Consider the following 20,049-nt stretch of genomic DNA (forward strand, 5'->3'; position numbering starts at 1 on the left):
CTTAAAGTTTGTCCATGGAAATTTGTCTTAGTGTACATAAGTCATATAAATGTAACCCAAGAAATCAGCATAAATTCTACCCCATAGACTGGACAGAAATTATGATTACATGGTATCAAGTAGACAAGTCCCTGTGAAAAAAAAGTATGCTTAAAGTACATTCAAAAGTGATGACTTGTATTTGGTGTAGTACCAGAATCATTATGTGATCTTATTAAGTAGTACTTGTTAGAACACCCAAAGTTCTCTGAGTTTACAGACGGATGCAAAGCAAAAGATGCAATGAATATATAGTCATATTTTATCATCAATAAAAATATTACAGAAAATACAGTCATTGACTTTCATTCAATTTTTCCCCCTTTGGGAGATTTTGTGTTACATTATTTCATGATTGTACTGATAAAATATCATTGATTAGATTTCATGAATGTAACAGAAACAAACAATATGAGACAATGAAAATGGATTGGAGGGAGAAAACCCATTCCCAAATTATGATTGTAAATTTAGAGATTCTATGAGTATGAAGATAACAATTTTGTATTATTATTATTTACTCTTAATATTTTATATGTGTATTTATTTTTCAGAATAAAGATGTTGTCTGTTCAAGACAACAATCAGTTGATAGAGAATGTGGAGCAATTAGGAAAGCAGGATGTGAGAGTAAAAGGAAGAAAATTGACGAGGTTTGTATCCAGACTTATAAACAATAGAACATTGATTATTGATAGCAAAATGACAGTAAAATGAATGAAAACAGTAACTTATTGATATTTACTTATATGTAAATATATATCCATATGATAGTGTAGGTAGGTACACTATCTGCAAGATAGACTAGATATATATACAACAAACAGATACATGTATGTGTTGAAGTATATGTAAAATAAAGTACACAAAGAAATAAGTTTCTTATTACATCAATACATGCATAAAAGACTCAATTTATTTTATAGATATTGTAGAATAATGGATTGTTTATACCACATATTGATGACTATGATATTTAAACGCATTTATCATTGAATAATATATTGAAACGTCTTGTAAAGAGAGTTCAAAATAGTAAATAATTTTAAAATAGAATTAATTTAATTTTGATGATGGAAAGCAAGATAATACAAGTAATTTTTATAGGGCTGAGAAATCAAGGATTGCAGCTCAGGGCAGGCGAGACAAAGAGGCAGAGGAAATGACTAGTCTGATAGAATTACTTCCCTTTGAAAAATCCACTTTGCAGAAAATGGACAAGAATTCTCTGCTGGAGCTAATTTTGAACTACTTACAAATGAAGCAGTATATCGAGAAGGGTATGTATTGCATGTAGTGCCACTACTTCTATATTTGGGATTTAATGGGTTATCAAAAAATAATACCGTAAATCGGGAATTTTTTTTAATGTAGATAATTTTAAAGAAAATTTGTATGTGCAATACATTTGCAAAAATATTTTACTCAAACTCAAAAATAAATCAACAATAAAAATTTTAAACAAAAATTTCGCTGAAAGCTGGTGTTTATTATACCCCCTGTTTGAAAAGTTGGAGGGTATACTATATAGTGATAGCGACATCTGTCCACCTAGCTGTCTGTAGGTCCATCCTTCTGTTACATTTGGGTTACCCCTCTCTTATCCATAACTCGATCCTCTGAATGAAATTTAATAAAACTCTCACAGATTCTTTGATTACATAGTGTCATTGTGACTTCCTATTTTACTTTTTGATCGGAGATATGAAATATTTTGGGTTTCCCATAGCAAAACATTGACACTGCTGTTCAGCTGTCATTACTGTAAATCTGGAAATTCTTATGTTATGAAATTGTTGTTGACAAGGATGAGATGACTTAGTACGCCCCACCTCTCTGCCGTACCAAATGCTGTGATTGGATCATTGACACACTTGTTGACATTTGCAAGAACAGTGAATGAAAGGCTGTGTAAATTTCAGACGCTAATTATGTAACGTCGAAAATATCATGCGTTACTGAAAGTCCAAGGTTAACTGAAAATTGTACTATGTGTGTACCCTGGCCATAAGTTATGAATTGTTGATGTTACAGCTCTTTTTTGTGTCATGATCGACTTTCCAACAGTGCTATTGCCGTGCTAGGGATTTGTTGTTAGATAAAATAAAAAAAAAAACGGCCCCTCCTTCTCAGGAAAATATAATTTAAAAGAGACATACTGTCTGTCAAACTACCCATTGATATCAAATGTAGTGAAGGCACTCTCCACACACAGATTATTTCGGTTAATTAGCTGGTAGTATAAACAGGAACAGGTTTCTTAAAATGATCACTGCACCAGGTTAGAAAAAGAGACAAGCTGTCAGAAAAGTTTTATTTTACATCTTTTGTTGATTAATTATTAAGGAAAATATTTTTAGGTCACCTGAGTAAACTCAGGTGACCTATTGCTATCTGTTTTTGTCCGTCGTCGTCCGTCGTCTGTCGTCCGTCGTGCGTCGTGCGTTAACATTTAAACATTTTCAGCTTCTTCTCTGAAACCGCTGAACCAATTTCAACCAATTTTGGCATATTGCATCTATGCGTGAAGGGGAACAAAAATTGTGAATTTCGTGGTCCCTGCCCCCCTGGGGCCTGGGGGGTGGGGCAAAAACCACTAAAATTAGTGCAATCTTTAAAAATCTTCTTCTTTACTCCTGGACATCAAACAGTCAAGCTGTTGGTATGATTGTAATCAGCATTAAGTCCTCTACCAAAATTGTGAAATTCATGGCCCCAGGGTCGGGGTTCTGGTGTTAGGGCGGGGCTCTATTGATTATATAGTGAAAATGCATTAAATCTTTGAAAATCTTCTTCCCTGCTCCTGGGTATTAAATAAACTTATTAAGTTCATAGTTATGATGAGCAAGAGTGCCTCTACCAAAACTGTGAATTTTATGGCCCCAGGGTCAGGGGTTATGGTGTTAGGGCGGGGCTATATTGATTATATAGTGAAAATGCATTAAATCTTTGAAAATCTTCTTCTCTGTTCCTGAGTATTAAATAAACTAACTAAGTACATAGTTATGATGAGCAAGAGTGTCTCTACATAAATTGTGAATTTCATGGCCCCAGGGTCAGGGGTTCTGGTGTTAGGGCTGGGCTCTATTGATTATATAGTGAAAATGCATTAAATCTTTGAAAATCTTCTTCTCTGCTCCTGGGTATTAAATAAACTAACTAAGTACATAGTTATGATGAGCAAGAGTGCCTCTACCAAAATTGTGAAATTCATGGCCCCAGGGTCAAGAGTTCTAGTGTTAGGGCGTGGCTCTATTGATAATATAGTGAAAATGCATTAAATCTTTGAAAATCTTCTTCTCTGCTCCTAGGTATTAAATAAACTAACTAAGTACATAGTTATGATGAGCAAGAGTGCCTCTACCAAAATTGTGAAATTCATGGCCCCAGGGTCAGGGGTTCTGGTGTTAGGGCGTGACTCTATTGATTATATAGTGAAAATACATTAAATCTTTGAAAATCTTCTTCTCTGCTCCTAGGTATTAAATAAACTTATTAAGTTCATAATTATGATGAGCAAGAGTGCCTCTACCAAAATTGTGAATTTTATGGCCCCAGGGTCAGGGGTTATGGTGTTAGGGCGTGACTCTATTGATTATATAGTGAAAATACATTAAATCTTTGAAAATCTTCTTCTCTGCTCCTAGGTATTAAATAAACTTATTAAGTTCATAGTTATGATGAGCAAGAGTGCCTCTACCAAAATTGTGAATTTTATGGCCCCAGGGTCAGGGGTTATGGTGTTAGGGCGGGGCTCTATAATGATTATATAGTGAAAATACATTACATCTATTATATCTATGAAAATCTTTTTCTCTAATTCTGGGTAATAAGCAGATGAACTATTTGTTTAGTTATGATGGGTTCCTCTTCCAGACTTGCGAATTTCAAGGCCCCTGGGTCAGGGATACCAAAACACTTATATACTGAAAATGAATTGTTTGAAATCTACTCCTTGGTATTAATGAAGTAATTTTGATAAGCAAGTGTGCCTTTTCAAAAATTGTGCAATGTGTAGACCTAGGGTCAGGATTTCATGTGTGGTAGGAGCACTCCTGATTATTGCTGAATATTACGCTGAATATTACTGATTAGTTGACATACATTTTTGTTCCCCTACCCTGCTTATGGGTATTAAGTAATCAAACTAAACAATTGCTAAGTGTAAAGTTATGATTAGCAATGGTGCCTCTTTCAAAATTGTGAATGCCATAGCATCTAGCTTAAAACATAAACCAAATTCAATCATTTGAAAGTTGTTGCATGATGCTCAGGTGACCTATAAGGCCCGTGGGCCTCTTGTTGCAATTGCAATTGACATGCAAATTTGCTTAAAATTTATCTACAGTAAAAATTTCCAGATTTATGGTATCCTTTAAACATGGTCAATTTATGTAATTAGCTAGTGATAAACCAGTTATATATATAGTTTACCTATTAAACTCAAATAAAACTCAGCTTTTCATAGCTTAAAAAGTTTCAGGTAAAAAAAAGTAAATGGATTATGTATGTGATGAGAATAAGAAAACAAGATGTAAATTAAATGAATTGCATTGGTTTTCACATTATGAATTTTTTTGTTCATTATTTTATTCTATCATTTTTTACTGGTTGATGTTAGTTGTTTGTTGTTTTTCATGCATGGTTTTTGTAAACTTCCTTCGAAGACACGTACTGCCATACAGATCAAATAATGACATTCGGCAGATCTTTATATAGAGTTAACTATAATCATTGAAGTATAGTTTAACAACAAAATTTGTTGCCTGTGTTAGCAATGTTGCAAATAAAGCTGGGCAGATGATTCTATCTACATAAATACAAAGAACAAGTCAGAGAGTTCAAATGTCAACATGGCAAAACAATTTTGAAGCAAAAAATATAAAGAAGATGTATTGAATTTTTCATTACTTTTATTTATAAATTTCTGTCTGTGGTGATGGACTCTCCAGAGAGAAATCTTACTAGGGTATTGACAGTGTGTTTAAAGTAAATAAATTCAACCTTTAACTTTTGACGAGCAAGTAAAAATAAGTAACATAAAAAAATGTCTCAAGTCTTTAAGAGGGGAATGGTAATGCAATGTTCCAAAAACCCGATTCTTTTCTTAGAAGATGGTGATGTAGCCATGCTACAAACAATTTTATTTTTTTTGAAATCATGAAGAGATATTAAAACTATTTTTAGATAAAATGGAGTCTCAACTAATTTTTATTTGTATAAATTATTTTTTTTCGATTTAAGTTCAGTGTTACAGCAAAACTCGCTTAGTACGAACACAGACATTGCGAATTTACGGATATAGCGAAGTTATCTTGGATCCCCAGCTATATAAATTTAATGAATTTCTTGTACTGCTATAATGAATTATGGATATATCAAAGTAATTTCATAGGTCCCAGTGACTTCATTGTAACTGAGTTTTGCTGTATGGGCAATTTGGAAAGACATTTTGAATTATATAACAAAAGTGAATATAATTTAAGTAAAATTAATAAGATTGAACATATAATATTTGTTGATTTTCCAAAAATAATCTATAAAATAATTTTAAAAATGTATTGATTTTGAGGAGAAAGCATATAGTGAAGATTTTTAAAATCCTCCAGCTTATATCAATTCAAAAGTTTAATTTATAGATATATAAATTAAATATGTAAGTTAATTATGAAAATATCTGTTCAAAAGTTTAATTTATAAATATATAAATATGTAAGTTAATTATGAAAATATGTTAAAATATTTTGATGATATTCATTTCATTAAATTTTTTTGATGTCCTAAATAGAAGTACAACTAACTGTTAGAGGCTGAGTTATTGATAGAACTACATCCTGTTGGTTGTTGTGGTTCAGATGGTTATGAAGCCGTTCCCTGTCTGTGACATACGTGACTACCAGCAGTGCCCTCTCTCTGTGTGCCTGTCACAGACGGGGAATTTATTAGTGAAGTCATTTTCTAGATCTGAGGGTTTTTACATCTATAACAGTTTTTTGTTTAATTAATGCATTCTTTGACATAATGAACTTGTATTTACAGGGAATATTTCTGTCAAGAACATAGATTTTGGGTTGACGTTTTGGGGGATTTGCTTTATAAGCATGACAAAGCATTTTTTCTTGTCTTGAGCAATTACAATTTTGTCATTTTAATGAGAATTTATTTTAATTTTTTTTTAAACAGTGGCTACTCTAATTATGTAAATGAAATTTCAGAAAATGTTCTTTAAAATTTTCTGTTCTTTGATGACAGCTATGTAGAAATAAGTCATCAAGATATTAGAATTTAAATTAATTTAAATAATGTGTGCATGTTACAACTGTAGATGTAAACAAGGTGTATTTCATGGAAATGAAATATAACTTTAAGTATAATTGTGTTCTAGTTTTTGTTCCAGAAACATAGTATGTGAATAAGCTGTATCTCGCTCATTCTACAACTTATTACAATCAATGTCGTATGACTTAGTTATGGTGTCAGGGGAAGAATGCAAAACAAAAAGCAGATCAAAACATGTTTTCTTATGGAAGTCATATCAAAAGATTAATATATCACCAATAAATGTTATTAAACAATTTCAGGAGAAATCAATTGATTTGGTATGTGTTTATGATTAAATTCAATGTGAAATTTTCAATAACTTTAATTCATAAGTACCAAGATTTTACCACAATTTTTGTGTCAAATAAATTGTATATCTGCTGTACTCTCCAGTAATACCATAACTTGGAGACAATTTGGAAGCGAAGCGAGAATATGTACAATGATAATAGCATCTAATTGTGTAAGCAGAATTGAATTTTTCCATGGAAAAGTTTTAAAATTTGACACAAGATTATTGGAAGTGAAGCAACATTATGTTCAGACTTGAGAGCTTTGTATGAATACACTGTACTTAAATGATCTTTGTCAAACTCAACAGTACGTGTCAGTCACACGAGCAATATCAGTCTAGTCTCTAGTGGAGTTAAAGTGGCCAATAGCTTGAGGAACCCATGATACACAAGGAGCTGTTGCTTTTTTATAAATCAGATTATAAGCTATTGCAAATTGTCACAAGAATTACAAAATATTAATATACATCAGCAGTTATAGGCATATCATATTATATCTATAAAGAAATGTCAAGATGGTATGCAAATAAAGATGTTAGAGAGAGAAAAAACTTTCTTCTCAAGGAATGGCGTGCAGCAAAATTCAGATTCTGTGATGGGTATTTTATGAATGCAGGCATCAATTATTCTCCTATTTGTCACTCAGCGTCTACAAACATTGCGACACTGGGGACTCCAGTAGCTATTAAACTGACACAGAAATCTAGACCTGATCTTGCTTTCTTGATTCTGCAGTATTGACATCTTCCCAAAGCAATCAGCTGATAGACATGATAGAGCTAGATTGCAAAAAACAAAAGCTTACTTTATGATGATTGTTATTGATTTACTTTGGATTGCAAGTACAACAAGGTTTATAGGTATATTATATTGTTTGGTGTTTCATTTACAGTCAAATCTCATTAATTATTTTCATTTAATAAAGTCTAAATTTACCAATTATTGCCAAAAAATGTATAGGTCGCCATATTATTTAAAATGGGAGTTGTAAATAAACAGAAGCATATGTCAACATAAAAAAGTTGTACATTTTTTGGAAGCAGTGTGATCATAAGTTTTATGTAAAAACTGATTCAAATGCATACAGTGATTGAAGCAGTTCCGGATCGTAACGGGAAAAACACTCGGTAAATTATTTATGCAGGACTTGTGTTTGATTTCTACATTGAAATAAATAGTCCTTTATTTACTCTTTCAAGCCACATTAATATTTTGTTTAAAACGTTATACTTTATAATCAAAGTTTTCCAATTAAAATATGCTGGAGTTCAAGCAGTTTAGATGATTTCAAGTAGTTCCGGTTTTCACCACTATCGTTGTTATTTATAGTTGTAACAACAGAGGTCATCTCAAAATTCATTTTTAACTATCAGATCTTAAGTTAATAGGGACAATAATATTTTTTTTCTTCACTTTTTAAAGACCTGAGCTCGAAAATGGAATATCAATTATATCATATATAAAGAAGAAAAGATCATGTTTCAACAACTTAATTAACGATAAAATAAACTATCAAATATTTTTTAAAAAACATATTTTGGCACAATAAAAATCAGAAAATTGCATTGGAAAAGACTAGAAAAAAATCATCAAAATAAAAAATATAATTAATCAAAGAATTGTTGTTCATTTAATCATACAAAATACTAGAAATATGTCCATAGGACATAAATGCCCAACACATAATTCACCAGTTCACTTAATTGTATTTGAATGCACATGAAACTTTGCTTTATATAGAGTGTGAAGTTTGAAGAAAAGGTTAAACTTGAGTACATGTACTTTCAAAATAACTCAGTTTTATACACAATAGATGAGAAAGTTGAAAGCTATAGGGAAAGTCATTTTAAAAAAAATTGCACAATTCTTAATTCGATAAATTCTTACCATTTAATTTGAAATTATGTATAAGTTACAAAAATATCTTGAATAGTTTTTTTGGTTTGAAATTTAGTAAGCTGCAAATTTGAGAAAAGTGAGGTCAGGGTAAAGACAAATCTTTAAGCAGTTGAATACCTCTCACTATATGTGTCAGCAAATGAAGTTTGATAAAAATATCTTGAAAAATTTCTTAATTGAAACTGAGCTTAACACAAAGTGTCACAGATTGACAGACAGAAGGAGAGATGAAGGACATGACAAACATTATACATTTTACATGTAATATACATTATTAACCTCTGCAAAAAATTCTCCATTTTAATCCAGAATTGTCTAAAAAGAATTTGATAAACCTTTCGGCACATGACCTATCAGAAGGCCTGCTACACATTTTGCAGCAACCCTCTTTTGGGGTCATTGGTGGTTTCATATAAAGTTCTTGCTTTCTTTTGATTTCGGCCATTGTTTTCTTTTTTCTTCCCATGACTACTTTTAGTTTCTTTGGACTCAGTGATATATTAGAAACACTGAAAAAAAAAATAGATACACTTGCATTGTATAATATTTAATGAGATTGTTTATTCTTTACAGTTTCTCCATTCAATTTTATTAATTTGTTTAAATGTATTTTCTTCTAAGGATCTTTGAATTTGTAGTATCTTCTGTAAACAGCATATACTTAAAGCCATGACTTTGAAATTAATAATACTTTCTCAGCCTTTTCAAATCAACATAATTTGTCATAAAACTCTGAATGTAAAATGATTTCATGTTTCTGACTTTTTGTTTACGTATTTTCTCTTGTTTGTTATAGCAGCTCTTTTGAGACAACCCCGTATATGGTTAATTCGGAACTGCTTAAAATGGGATGTTGTGAATATTGCTCTTTATTTTGGATTTACGTCGTATTATAATGAAACCGAAATTTCATGAGAAAGAAGATACATCAATGTTTCATTCACATATCTTAAATGAAATACATACCTTACCACAGTTTCAGAACGTCTTTACTTTCAAGATAGCACGTGTTTAATGTCGGTCAACGTCACTTAAGTGCTTGCGGTTGTAAACAAAAAGCCTGGACACGGTAAGAAAGACAGAGTTCTTGATCTCGCTATGTCATCCAGAGTATGGACAATACATAAAGCTTCATTTATGTAAAGAATCGTTAGAAACATAAACATTTATGTTTGCATAATTTTAATTATTTAATTAAAATTATTCGGAACTGCTTAAAATCCGGAACTGCTTAAAGCACTGTAATTCTGGTGCTGAAAATTTCTAAATACTTGCTACTTATAAGATACTTTTGAATTGTGAATATCAGGGAAACTATTTTACATTAGAAGTACAATAAAGAAAATGCCTGAATGAAGCTACCTGAGCAGGAGTTATTACCCTTGTCAACATTTTTTAAAGATTGAATAATTGAGTAAATAAAGAAAATATGCATGTTTAAAATTCTTATACTTACAATTATATTTATCAGTACACCTATGGAAAATCGTCCTCCCAAAGTTTATTGTTTTACTGGGTATGAAATTAATTTAATAACAGTTTTTGATAAAACCTATGACATCATAGGAGGATGGAATTACCTTAATTGGTCAAACTCCAAGGTCAAAAGGATAAAAAAAAATTATCAGGCAGATAAAGATCCATAGCAAAATATAGACACTGGAATTCTTTCTATAACATTGAGGATGGGGTAAATATCCATGTCTTTTCTGCAACTCCTCCTGTAGACGAACTTCACATTCTCATTTTTCCCACTTTGTCCTTTGTAAGTTACCTGTTAATATTTTTAATCTTCAAACGTTATCGAGAAATTTCGATCTGAACCTGTATTGCCAGAGTTTGGGGCAACATGGAAAACATAATGAACATATTCATACAGCTTTTATTTCTAAGATACTGACCCATAAAGATGGTAAAGTTGTAGAGGGAAAAAATAGTGCCTTACGCTGGTTGATCCAGGATTGACCCTGCAAAGGGGAATAACTTTCGTAAATGTGAAAGTCGTTTATACCACTGAAAAAAAAAGGAAATGAGATTTTCACAGAATCTTTATAATAAAATGCTATTTTACACCTATTTTATTTTTTGTTTGGACAGATATGTGATTGATAAAAAAATAAAAAATAAAGTAGGTGGTGCATAAAACATGGACTTTGCCAGTATACTCAAATGGGGATTGGGATGGGAGTGGAAGTGTCATTTTGTGAGTTCAATGCTCACAGTACCTCATATGTAAAAAAAAAAAAAACTATCAGAAAACAAGACTGTACAAAAGTTATGACCAAGGTTAAAGTTTGTTTGTTTTTTGTTTTTTTTGTAAAAGAGGGTCAAACTCCAAGGTCAAGAGGTAAAATTTTGTGGTACCCAAAGAAAGGTTCTGTTACAACTTGCAAGGAATACACATGTAAAATATAAAAGCCATAGCCCCACCCAATCAAAAATTATGAGCAAGATTAAAGTTTTTGCAGACAGAAAGACAGACTGGCAGGGCAAAAAAAATGTCATGCCAACAAACACCATACACTTGTACATTTAATCAAAAAGTGCATTATTACATGTGAGGTTTTTAACATTTTAAAGATGAAAAAAGAAAAGTACATATGTTACTTTTTGTGTTCCATTGGTTTAGAAATATGAATTTTCATTCCTTCTGAGCTGCGATGCATTGCTGAGTATTTGTCATATTGTTGGAAATACAGAAATTGAATTATTAGATAATGTTAACTTTCCTATTTGCACCAGCAGACACTATATTTATATGTACATGTATGATATACATACACTGTATTATGACAAAGTTCACATACCGGTACTTGTTTGTCATTCTGTCAGTTCATCATGGATTTAATACATTTTTTTCCTATTTATAATTAGTTGGTGCATGTCAGTTTATTTGTGTTATTATTCATACTTCTAAACCCAAATATCTTTTTGCAAAGAACTGCAGCTGCAGGTTCTGATGAAGTTGCATTGTGGCTAATCTAATCTGACCAGACATGCACAACACATGGAGCAAGCTATTGTTGCTTGTCACACACACCTATCTCAGGTGCAGGCTTACTCTCTCCCCCTAAAAACAATAAATCTCGTCAACAGCTTATCTCAGGATAGGTCGCTGTGTCGGTATTGCTGGCAAAGCAGTTCTGTCTGTGGTACACAGTAGTAAAGAGGCTGGTGGGATCAATACCTTATTATAACTTGGCTGCACAGACCTCCCCCTTCATCAGCACTATGTAGTTGTGAGGAAGTAAAACTTGACATAGCACGGTGTCCCAGCTAAGTACAACAAACATGGCTGTGTGCACCCCTCGTGCTGCTCTCATGTTTAGAAATGTCAGGATTTTTAAAATTCGCCTTCCTACAATTTTGCATCGGAAAAAATTCAGGGGTAGGTATATGTTGCCATGAATTGTTTGCAATGTGAGGAAATGATTAGGTATTAAATATAGGTATGTAACCATGTTTATATTGCCTTGAATTGTTTGCAATGTGAGAAAATTAAAGTCTAGCTCTTAGGAAAATGGGGAAAGGAATGGCTAGAATTTTTGTCACCATACATAAGTAGCAGATTTGGGGATCAACTATGTTTTAGGGTTATATGATATAATAATACAGAGAAAAAGTTAATTAATTGCTTTTTTATTCTTAATCATGTAAATGCCAGAGTCAGCAAGGGGTTGCATGTTTTCTGTGGGGAAGTCTAAGATAATTTATAAAAAGAAAATATAATTAAGCATGTGCTTATGCATTAAAATGTTGATTAGTGCTGGAATTTCTCATGTTTTGATTCATGCTTTGTCTTTGTAAGGTTTGGTTGTAAGTAAGGGTCACTTTAAGTTTAGCAAGGTTCTCAGATGGAATAACTTATTGCTTGTCTTATTTGATATTATTATCCTGAGTTGTTTCTGTCCAGTTCTCTTGTTCTTGTACATTAATTTCAAAAGTAAACAATTTATCATTTGACACTAATTTCTGTTTTTTAACATGCCTATATTGCTTTTCTGGATGTGCGTGTTGAGAGGAAAGGAATTCCTTAAATTTATGAGAAAACATGGGAGAAAAAAAGGAAATTGGCCCATAAGGACATTTTTGAGATTTGAGATTGAGATATTTTACCAGGATAGTTAGTGTTTTAAAATGCATTAATTTTTTTTCTCTCCTTATACAGGGGATCACTACATTTGCCTGACACCTTATTTTCGCTAGGTAGCTATATTGGTCTTTATGTTTGTGAGCTGCGCAAAAATAAAATTTTCATAAGCAGACAGACTTACGGATAATTACATGAAAATAAAGTTCTTGCGAATAAAAGTGATTTACAGTACTACTGAGAAAACACATAATTGATTCAACTTGATAGATCTTGTGGGTAATCTTTATTGACATGTCATTGGAATCGCTAAAGAAAAAAAATTATGTTTGGCATTTAGAAGGAGTTTCCAAATTATATCCTAAATACTTGATAATGCCTCAAGTGATGAATGAGGCAATTTTCTGTGTAAAGCAGTCAACTCTAGAAAGATGGAGATATTTTATTTCATCCAAAGATGTGCAATTCCAAACATTCCAGTATCTTTATTTGAGAATTTGCGATACATCTGTCATAAGGATGAGTATTGGTCAGTTATGCTCTGAAATTCAACAGTAAGTAATGGGAAACGCACACATAAATCACTGAATTACAGAGTAAACTGTATCAAACAATGCAAGTTTCTTGAAATTTCATCATTTAATATATTTCATTACATTCTATTATATGTAAAGTTATAAAATTTCAAATATTCTATTTTATAAGAAAGTATCAGGCATGAATTAATGCAGCTGGAGGTGGGATGACTGCATGTTTTTAGTATAGTTCTTTTATTTGTAGGCTAAATTCTTATAATTTGATTATGTAAATAGCATCAACAATGAATGATGTCATTCTTGATCTATTTTCATTCTTAAAGGCATTGGTAAGATGATTTTAGACTGTTGTGTACACATCAGTCTAAAATCATCTTACCAATGCCTTTAAGCATGAAATGAGATAGCATACCATATACCCGTTATATCTCTATTGTCATATATATATGTGTTAAACATGATGTTACATCCATTTTTTGTCCAAATTAAGTGTCTTAATTGCTGATTCTCAGGAGCTTATAAGGGTTTCACTCCAGTTGCAAACTCCTAAGTAATACAGCCCTGATCCAACAGGGCCTTTGGTTCCCAGACCCCCTTGCCATATAATAGTGTCCTGTCCAATGCAAAATCCTGGATCCGCAGATTAACTGGATTTATTAAACATTCAGTCCAAGTATTCTGATGATGTTTAGAATCTACAATTTGCCCAAGTTTCTGAGAGTTGAAGTGTCATTCAAGTACCTGTGAAGTACATATCAAGGAAGTCATTTGAATTCATCATTGCATTGTTCTTTGGGAGCAGCAAGTTTATATTAAGTATTGTTAGTTTTCCTTGTCTTGTCTTTGAGCAGTAGGTTTTATTAAACATTCCCTAGTTCTTTGAGTGCAGTAGTTTTAAGTTCAGCATTGCTTAGTTTTTGGAGAGCAGCAGGTTTTAAGTTCAGTATTGCCCAGTTCTTGGAGATCAGTCAATTTAAGTTCAGCATTGCCTTGTGTTTTGGATAGCAGTAGGTTTTAAGTTCAACAGTGCTTTTTTCTTACCAAGTGACACGTTTAATAACTAGTTCTTGGAGAGCAGCAGGTTTTAAGTCAGCATCCCAAAGTTCTTGGAGATCAGTAAGTTTAAGTCCAGTATTGCCTAGTTCTTGGAGAGCAGCAACGGGTTTGAGTTCTGAGTTTCCTAGTTCACAGAGAGCTGTCTGGGATGTTCACCTTGATGTCTAGCTGATGACACTGTAGTAATAATTGACTAGTAACACATGTCAGATACAATAAATGATCCACATTTTTGCACAAGGTCAAGTCATTGTTCTGCTTTACGGAACACTTCCTGAAAAAAACAGACACCAGTACCATAGTATTATAATATATTTGTGTTTTGTAAGATTTTGCTGGGCTTTTCTGCAGTGTTAAAAAAAACCTTAACTTCACCTAATTTATCAACTTTCATATGATGCTGAACAGGACATATGATATTGTTGCAGAGTACTCACAAAATGATACACTGTATACATGATTTATTTTTGCTCTTGGTTAATTTACCCATATTTTGCTATACTAAATCATTGGTAGTACAATAGTATTGGACTTATTGATCCTCATGCAGATCTGAAGTCTAGGTCATCTTCTGTTTCAAGTAATTGTCATCACTTTACATGTGATATTAGACTACTGAAGAATGGATCATTTTTATCAGAAAAGGGAGTGATATCTCTATGGAACTGTTTATGGTTCTATGTGTTCCACATAAGATCGATCAACTTATTTAGCTTGGGGTGTATGGGAACTTATCAAGAATGGCATATTGTTTTGGCGGCCATTCAATGATATGCCAGTGTTGGTATTCCATTACTGCCATATCCAAACATCCCCATGTGTCTGTGTTGTAAAAGTTCTTTGTAACCTGTGTGGCTGATTAATGATACTGTTAATTAGAATTTGTGATGGAAAGCTCTGCTTTGTTAAAGAAGATCATGTATTTGTTCCACTGTGGAGAACATTGAACATTAATTTCTTATTCTTACTACACAGATACTCAGAGTTCTTAGGTGTTAAATGCTTGACTTATTCATAAGACTTGATGATATTATGAACACAATTTTCTGTTACAAGATACCAAGTAATCAGACAGCAAAAATCTCATTAATCTTTGGGCTGAAGATTCAAAAATCAGTGTCTAATATTGTTTATAGATCAGTCCTAGGACTAAGCATATTGACTTCAAAGGAAAATTGTTATCGGTATGTTTATACCGAGAACTGTTTTTGTGGGCTATTTGTAATTTTGTATAATAAATCCTTGTTTTGAGAGATTGTGACTTTTTATCAGATGTAAAGTGTGTTTCCCCATAAGCAGTATTTCATTTTGTCAGAAGTAATTTTTCAATGATAAAAACATTGAAGAAGCCCGGCACCTCTGGCAGTCTGTTGGGGACACCAATCATATAAAGAAAGTATCAAGTAAAGCAAGCCAGGCCCCTTAAAGGCAAACTCAGGCCAAATTAAATATGTACAAAGCACATTTTGTTAATTTGTTATAAAGTAGTAGTACTAATAAGGGTAAGAGTTTAATAAATTGTCATGGAGTTTATAAAATCAAACATATATAGAATTATATGTTTATTTTATCTAACAGTCTTAGTCAACTATATTATGTCTCATTTATATGCAAATCAAAATACTAAGAATACCAGGCTATATTTTGTTAGATATTCCAGAAACAGTAAAGCATTGCTAAATACAGTATTTTTTACATGGATATATATACATGTATATATATATATATATATATATATATATATATATATATATATATATATATATATACATGTATATATATTAATTTGGATGACATTGTAGAAATGGCTACTTTGTCCCTGAAGGATTCAGAGCCAGAGGACAAGGAGAAGTCCCCAGTGCCAGTAGTGAAGAAGAATGGGACCCACCACATTGTTCTGAATGGTTTGTTGTGCTCATCATCTGCTCATCAATTTATTATTCAGAGTTGTGTTTTGATGTCAAAAAATCTGATAAATTTTTACCTATCAAACTTGTCTGAATTCACAGGGCCCATCTGTGCCCACCATGTATGATCTTGTTCATAGAATAGAAGCAATAATACTGTCAATATCAATGTAACGACAAGATTATATTAATTTGATTATTTTTTATTGACTTTAATTGTTATCTATCGAATGGCATATTGTTAGCCAAAAAAAAAAAATTATTTGACTTCATCACAAAAAATTGTAAGACATAAAGTGGAAAAAAATTGTAAGATTTAATAAGGTGGAAAACTTTCAATTATTCCTGCTTGATTTTGATGAGATGTGGATAAGATGTGGATGAAATGTGGATAATGTTATTGTCAGGTGTGGAACAGTTTAAGGTGGAAGAGAGTCAGCTGATGCTGGAAGCCATGAATGGATTCCTGTTGTTACTAGATCGTAAGAAAAAGATTCTTTATGTGTCCGATGGAGTGGCTGCTCATTTAGGGATTGATCAGGTAAGGTGGCGTGCTACATACAACAAAGATTTTTTAGTTCACCTCGATGAACTTTGGGGAGCTTATGTGATACCCTCGGCTTGGGTGTCCCAGGTTATGGTTTTTGGAGCAGTTTTACTTTTTTGCCTTGTATTGATCAGACATGCATGCTTCTAATGTGTTTCATTGCACCAGATAAGGCTTCAGATGCTGCAATTTCAGCAAAGGAGTGACCAGGTTAATGGTTCGGGAGCAGGTTAATATTTTGGGTGTAGGTTTTATTTCCAAGTAACTATAAGCTGATGTTGACCGAACTTGCATGGACGATACATCTAAGGATGCATACAACCAGACTGTCTTTGGATGCTGAATCTGACCTACATTTTCTGGATGTAGCGAACAGGTTAATGGTTGTGGTGCAGGTCTCATTTCTAAATATCTATGAGTACTATGATGACCAAACTTGCAAAGACGATACATTTAAGGATGCATACTACCAGGCTTGCTTCGGATGCTTTATCTGACCTACTCTTTCTGATGAGTGAACGGGTTAAAGTTTTTGATGCTGGTCCCATTTCTAAGTAAATGTAAGACCTATGTTGATCAAACTTGCATGGATGATACATGGAAGATGCATCCTACCAGGCTTGCTTTGGATGCTGGATCTGACCTACATTTTCCAAATAATGGACCAGGTTAAAGTTTTGGGTAATGTCTATTACTAAGAAACCATAAGGCCTATCTGATCCTAATTTGCATGGATTATGCAACAAGGGATGAACACTCTCAAACTTGCTTCAGATGCTGGATTTGAATTTGAATTACATTTTCTGGATGAGAGAAAAGTTTGAAGTTTTGGATAAGTGTATTCCCAAGTAACTGCGAGCTCTATCAGATCAAAATTGCAGAAATGTTGCATCTTAGGATGTACACTACTAGATTATTAGTTTAATGTGGGAATTTGCCTTATTTAAGGACAACATTTGTTGAGGTGAGCTCTGTAATCTCTTATTACCTATGTTTAAAAACTAAATTTTAAAAAATTAACTTGCAATATTTTTTTAGTATTTATATTTGAAATTCAATTTACCAAAAACATTTGAACTGCAAGGTAACATATTACTTAATCAGGGTTCTCCATGAGCTGTTTTACTGTGTTGGTCCTGACACAGTAAAATTTTCTCTGACACAGCAATGATTCAAATTTTATGCGTGCGACACAGTAAAAATTTTGCTGACACCGTAAGATCTGTGATAATCAGAAAATCCAAACATATAAATTCTCTCTAATTGAAACTTTAATCAAACAAGGAATTCTATTGACAAATGTTAAATTGTTTTTCAGGCTTTCCTTCTTGGTAAGAAGGTGACTAACTTGATCCACCCCAGTGACATCCCAGAGTTAAAGAAACAGTTCAACCTCAAACCCTGTGAAATGCATTGTTCTTGCCAGATCAACCAGGAGAATAGTGGTAAGGCTTCATATGCCCCATCACAAGGAGAAAGGAGAACATTCAGTAGATATATCCCTCTACATTCAGAAAGGGGAACACATAGTTTATATGCCCCATCACATAGAGAAAGGGGAACATACAATTTATATGCCTCATCACATGTAGAATTGGTAGTGAATATGCCATGCCCTACTACATGTAGAAAAGGGAACATATAGTTTACATTCACCACCACATATAGAAAGGATATCAGATTTACAACATAGAGAAAAGATATCAAAAGGAGAAGATAAAGTTTACATGCTCCACCACATAGAGAAAGAGAACTGTACAGTTTATATGCCTCATCACATTTAGAATTGAGAACATATAGTGTACATTAGCCATAACATGTAGAAAAGGGAAAACACAGTTTACATGCACCCCCATAATACAAGTTATGAATATCTTTTAATTTCTCCTCTTCTCTTATTTGTTTTGCTGCAAATTGAGCTAAGTGATATTGAACAAGAGGCCCTGGGGCCACAGCGCTCACCTGAGCACATCAGCTAGGAAAAAACACATATCAGATCAGAACTGAAAGTTAATTTAAGTTGGGGGGGGGTTGAGAAACCCCCAAGGGGATCATAATTTTAACAAACTAGAATCTACATTACCTGAGGATTATTCCATACAAATATTACTAATCCTGGCTTTGAAGTACTTGAAAAGAAGATTTAAAAAGGTTTCCCTATATATTTCTATGTAAAACTTTGGTCGGCCATTTTGGCCACACCCTTACCCCGGGGTCATGACTTGAACAAACTTGAATCTACACTACCTGAGGATAATTTCACATGAGTTTCATCTTTCCTGTTTCAATGGTTCTTGAGAAGAAGATTTTTTAAGATTTTTCCTATATATTCCAATGTAAAACTTTGATCGGCCATTTTGGCCCCGCCCTACCCCCGGGGGTCATGACTTGAACAAACTTGAATCTACACTACCTGAGGATAATTTCACATGAGTTTCATCTTTCCTGTTTCAATGGTTCTTGAGAAGAAGATTTTAAAAGATTTTTCCTATATATTCCTAGGTAAAACTTTGATCGGCCAATTTGGCCCCGCCCTACCCGCCGGGGGTCATGACTTGAACAAACTTGAATCTACACTACCTGAGGATGATACCACATGAGTTTCATTTTTCCTGGCCCAGTGGTTCTTGAGAAGAAGATTTTTAAAGATTTTTCCTATATATTCCTATGTAAAACTTTGATCGGCCATTTTGGCCCCGCCCTACCCCCGGGGGTCATGACTTGAACAAAATTGAATCTACACTACCTGAGGATGATTCCACATGAGTTTCATCTTTCCTGTATATAGTGGTTCTTGAGAAGAAGATTTTTAAAGATTTTTCCTATATATTCCTATGTAAAACTTTGATCGACCATTTTGGCCCCGCCCTACCCCCGGGGGTCATGACTTGAACAAACTTGAATCTACACTACCTGAGGATGATTCCACGTGAGTTTCATTTTTCCTGGCCCAGTGGTTCTTGAGAAGAAAATTTTTAAAGATTTTTCCTATATATTCCTATGTAAAACTTTGATCGGCCATTTTGGCCCCGCCCTACCCCCGGGGGTCATGACTTGAACAAACTTGAATCTACACTACCTGAGGATGATTCCACATGAGTTTCATCTTTCCTGGCCCAGTGGTTCTTGAGAAGAAGATTTTTAAAGATTTTTCCTATATATCCTATGTAAAACTTTGATCGGCCATTTTGGCCCCGCCCTACCCCCGGGGGTCATGACTTGAACAAACTTGAATCTACTCTACCTGAGGATGATTCCACATGAGTTTCATCTTTCCTGGCCCAGTGGTTCTTGAGGAGAAGATTTTTTAAAAATGCCAATAATTTTTCTCTAAATCATGATTATCTCCCCTTGGAAAAGG

General features: G+C 33.2%; 1 protein-coding gene across 2 annotated transcripts in view; it reads left to right on the forward strand.

The window, feature by feature from the left end:
* Window positions 1–20,049, forward strand: part of LOC134256874 (circadian locomoter output cycles protein kaput-like) — a 45,484-nt gene that overhangs the window by 1,082 nt on the left and 24,353 nt on the right. The window contains exons 2-6 of one of the 2 annotated variants that reach the window (XM_062739551.1): window positions 594–692; window positions 1,147–1,319; window positions 16,037–16,138; window positions 16,549–16,682; window positions 18,007–18,133. In XM_062739551.1, the coding sequence (XP_062595535.1) occupies window positions 594–692; window positions 1,147–1,319; window positions 16,037–16,138; window positions 16,549–16,682; window positions 18,007–18,133 (635 nt within the window). Of the gene's footprint in view, window positions 1–593; window positions 693–1,146; window positions 1,320–11,685; window positions 11,941–16,036; window positions 16,139–16,548; window positions 16,683–18,006; window positions 18,134–20,049 lie in introns of those variants that run through there. The other variant, XM_062739552.1, reaches the window with a different exon arrangement.

The sequence above is a fragment of the Saccostrea cucullata genome, unplaced genomic scaffold (assembly GCF_032062105.1).
Source record: "Saccostrea cucullata isolate Sc308-1 unplaced genomic scaffold, CSIRO_AGI_Scuc_v1 ctg8, whole genome shotgun sequence".
Taxonomy (NCBI): domain Eukaryota; kingdom Metazoa; phylum Mollusca; class Bivalvia; order Ostreida; family Ostreidae; genus Saccostrea; species Saccostrea cuccullata.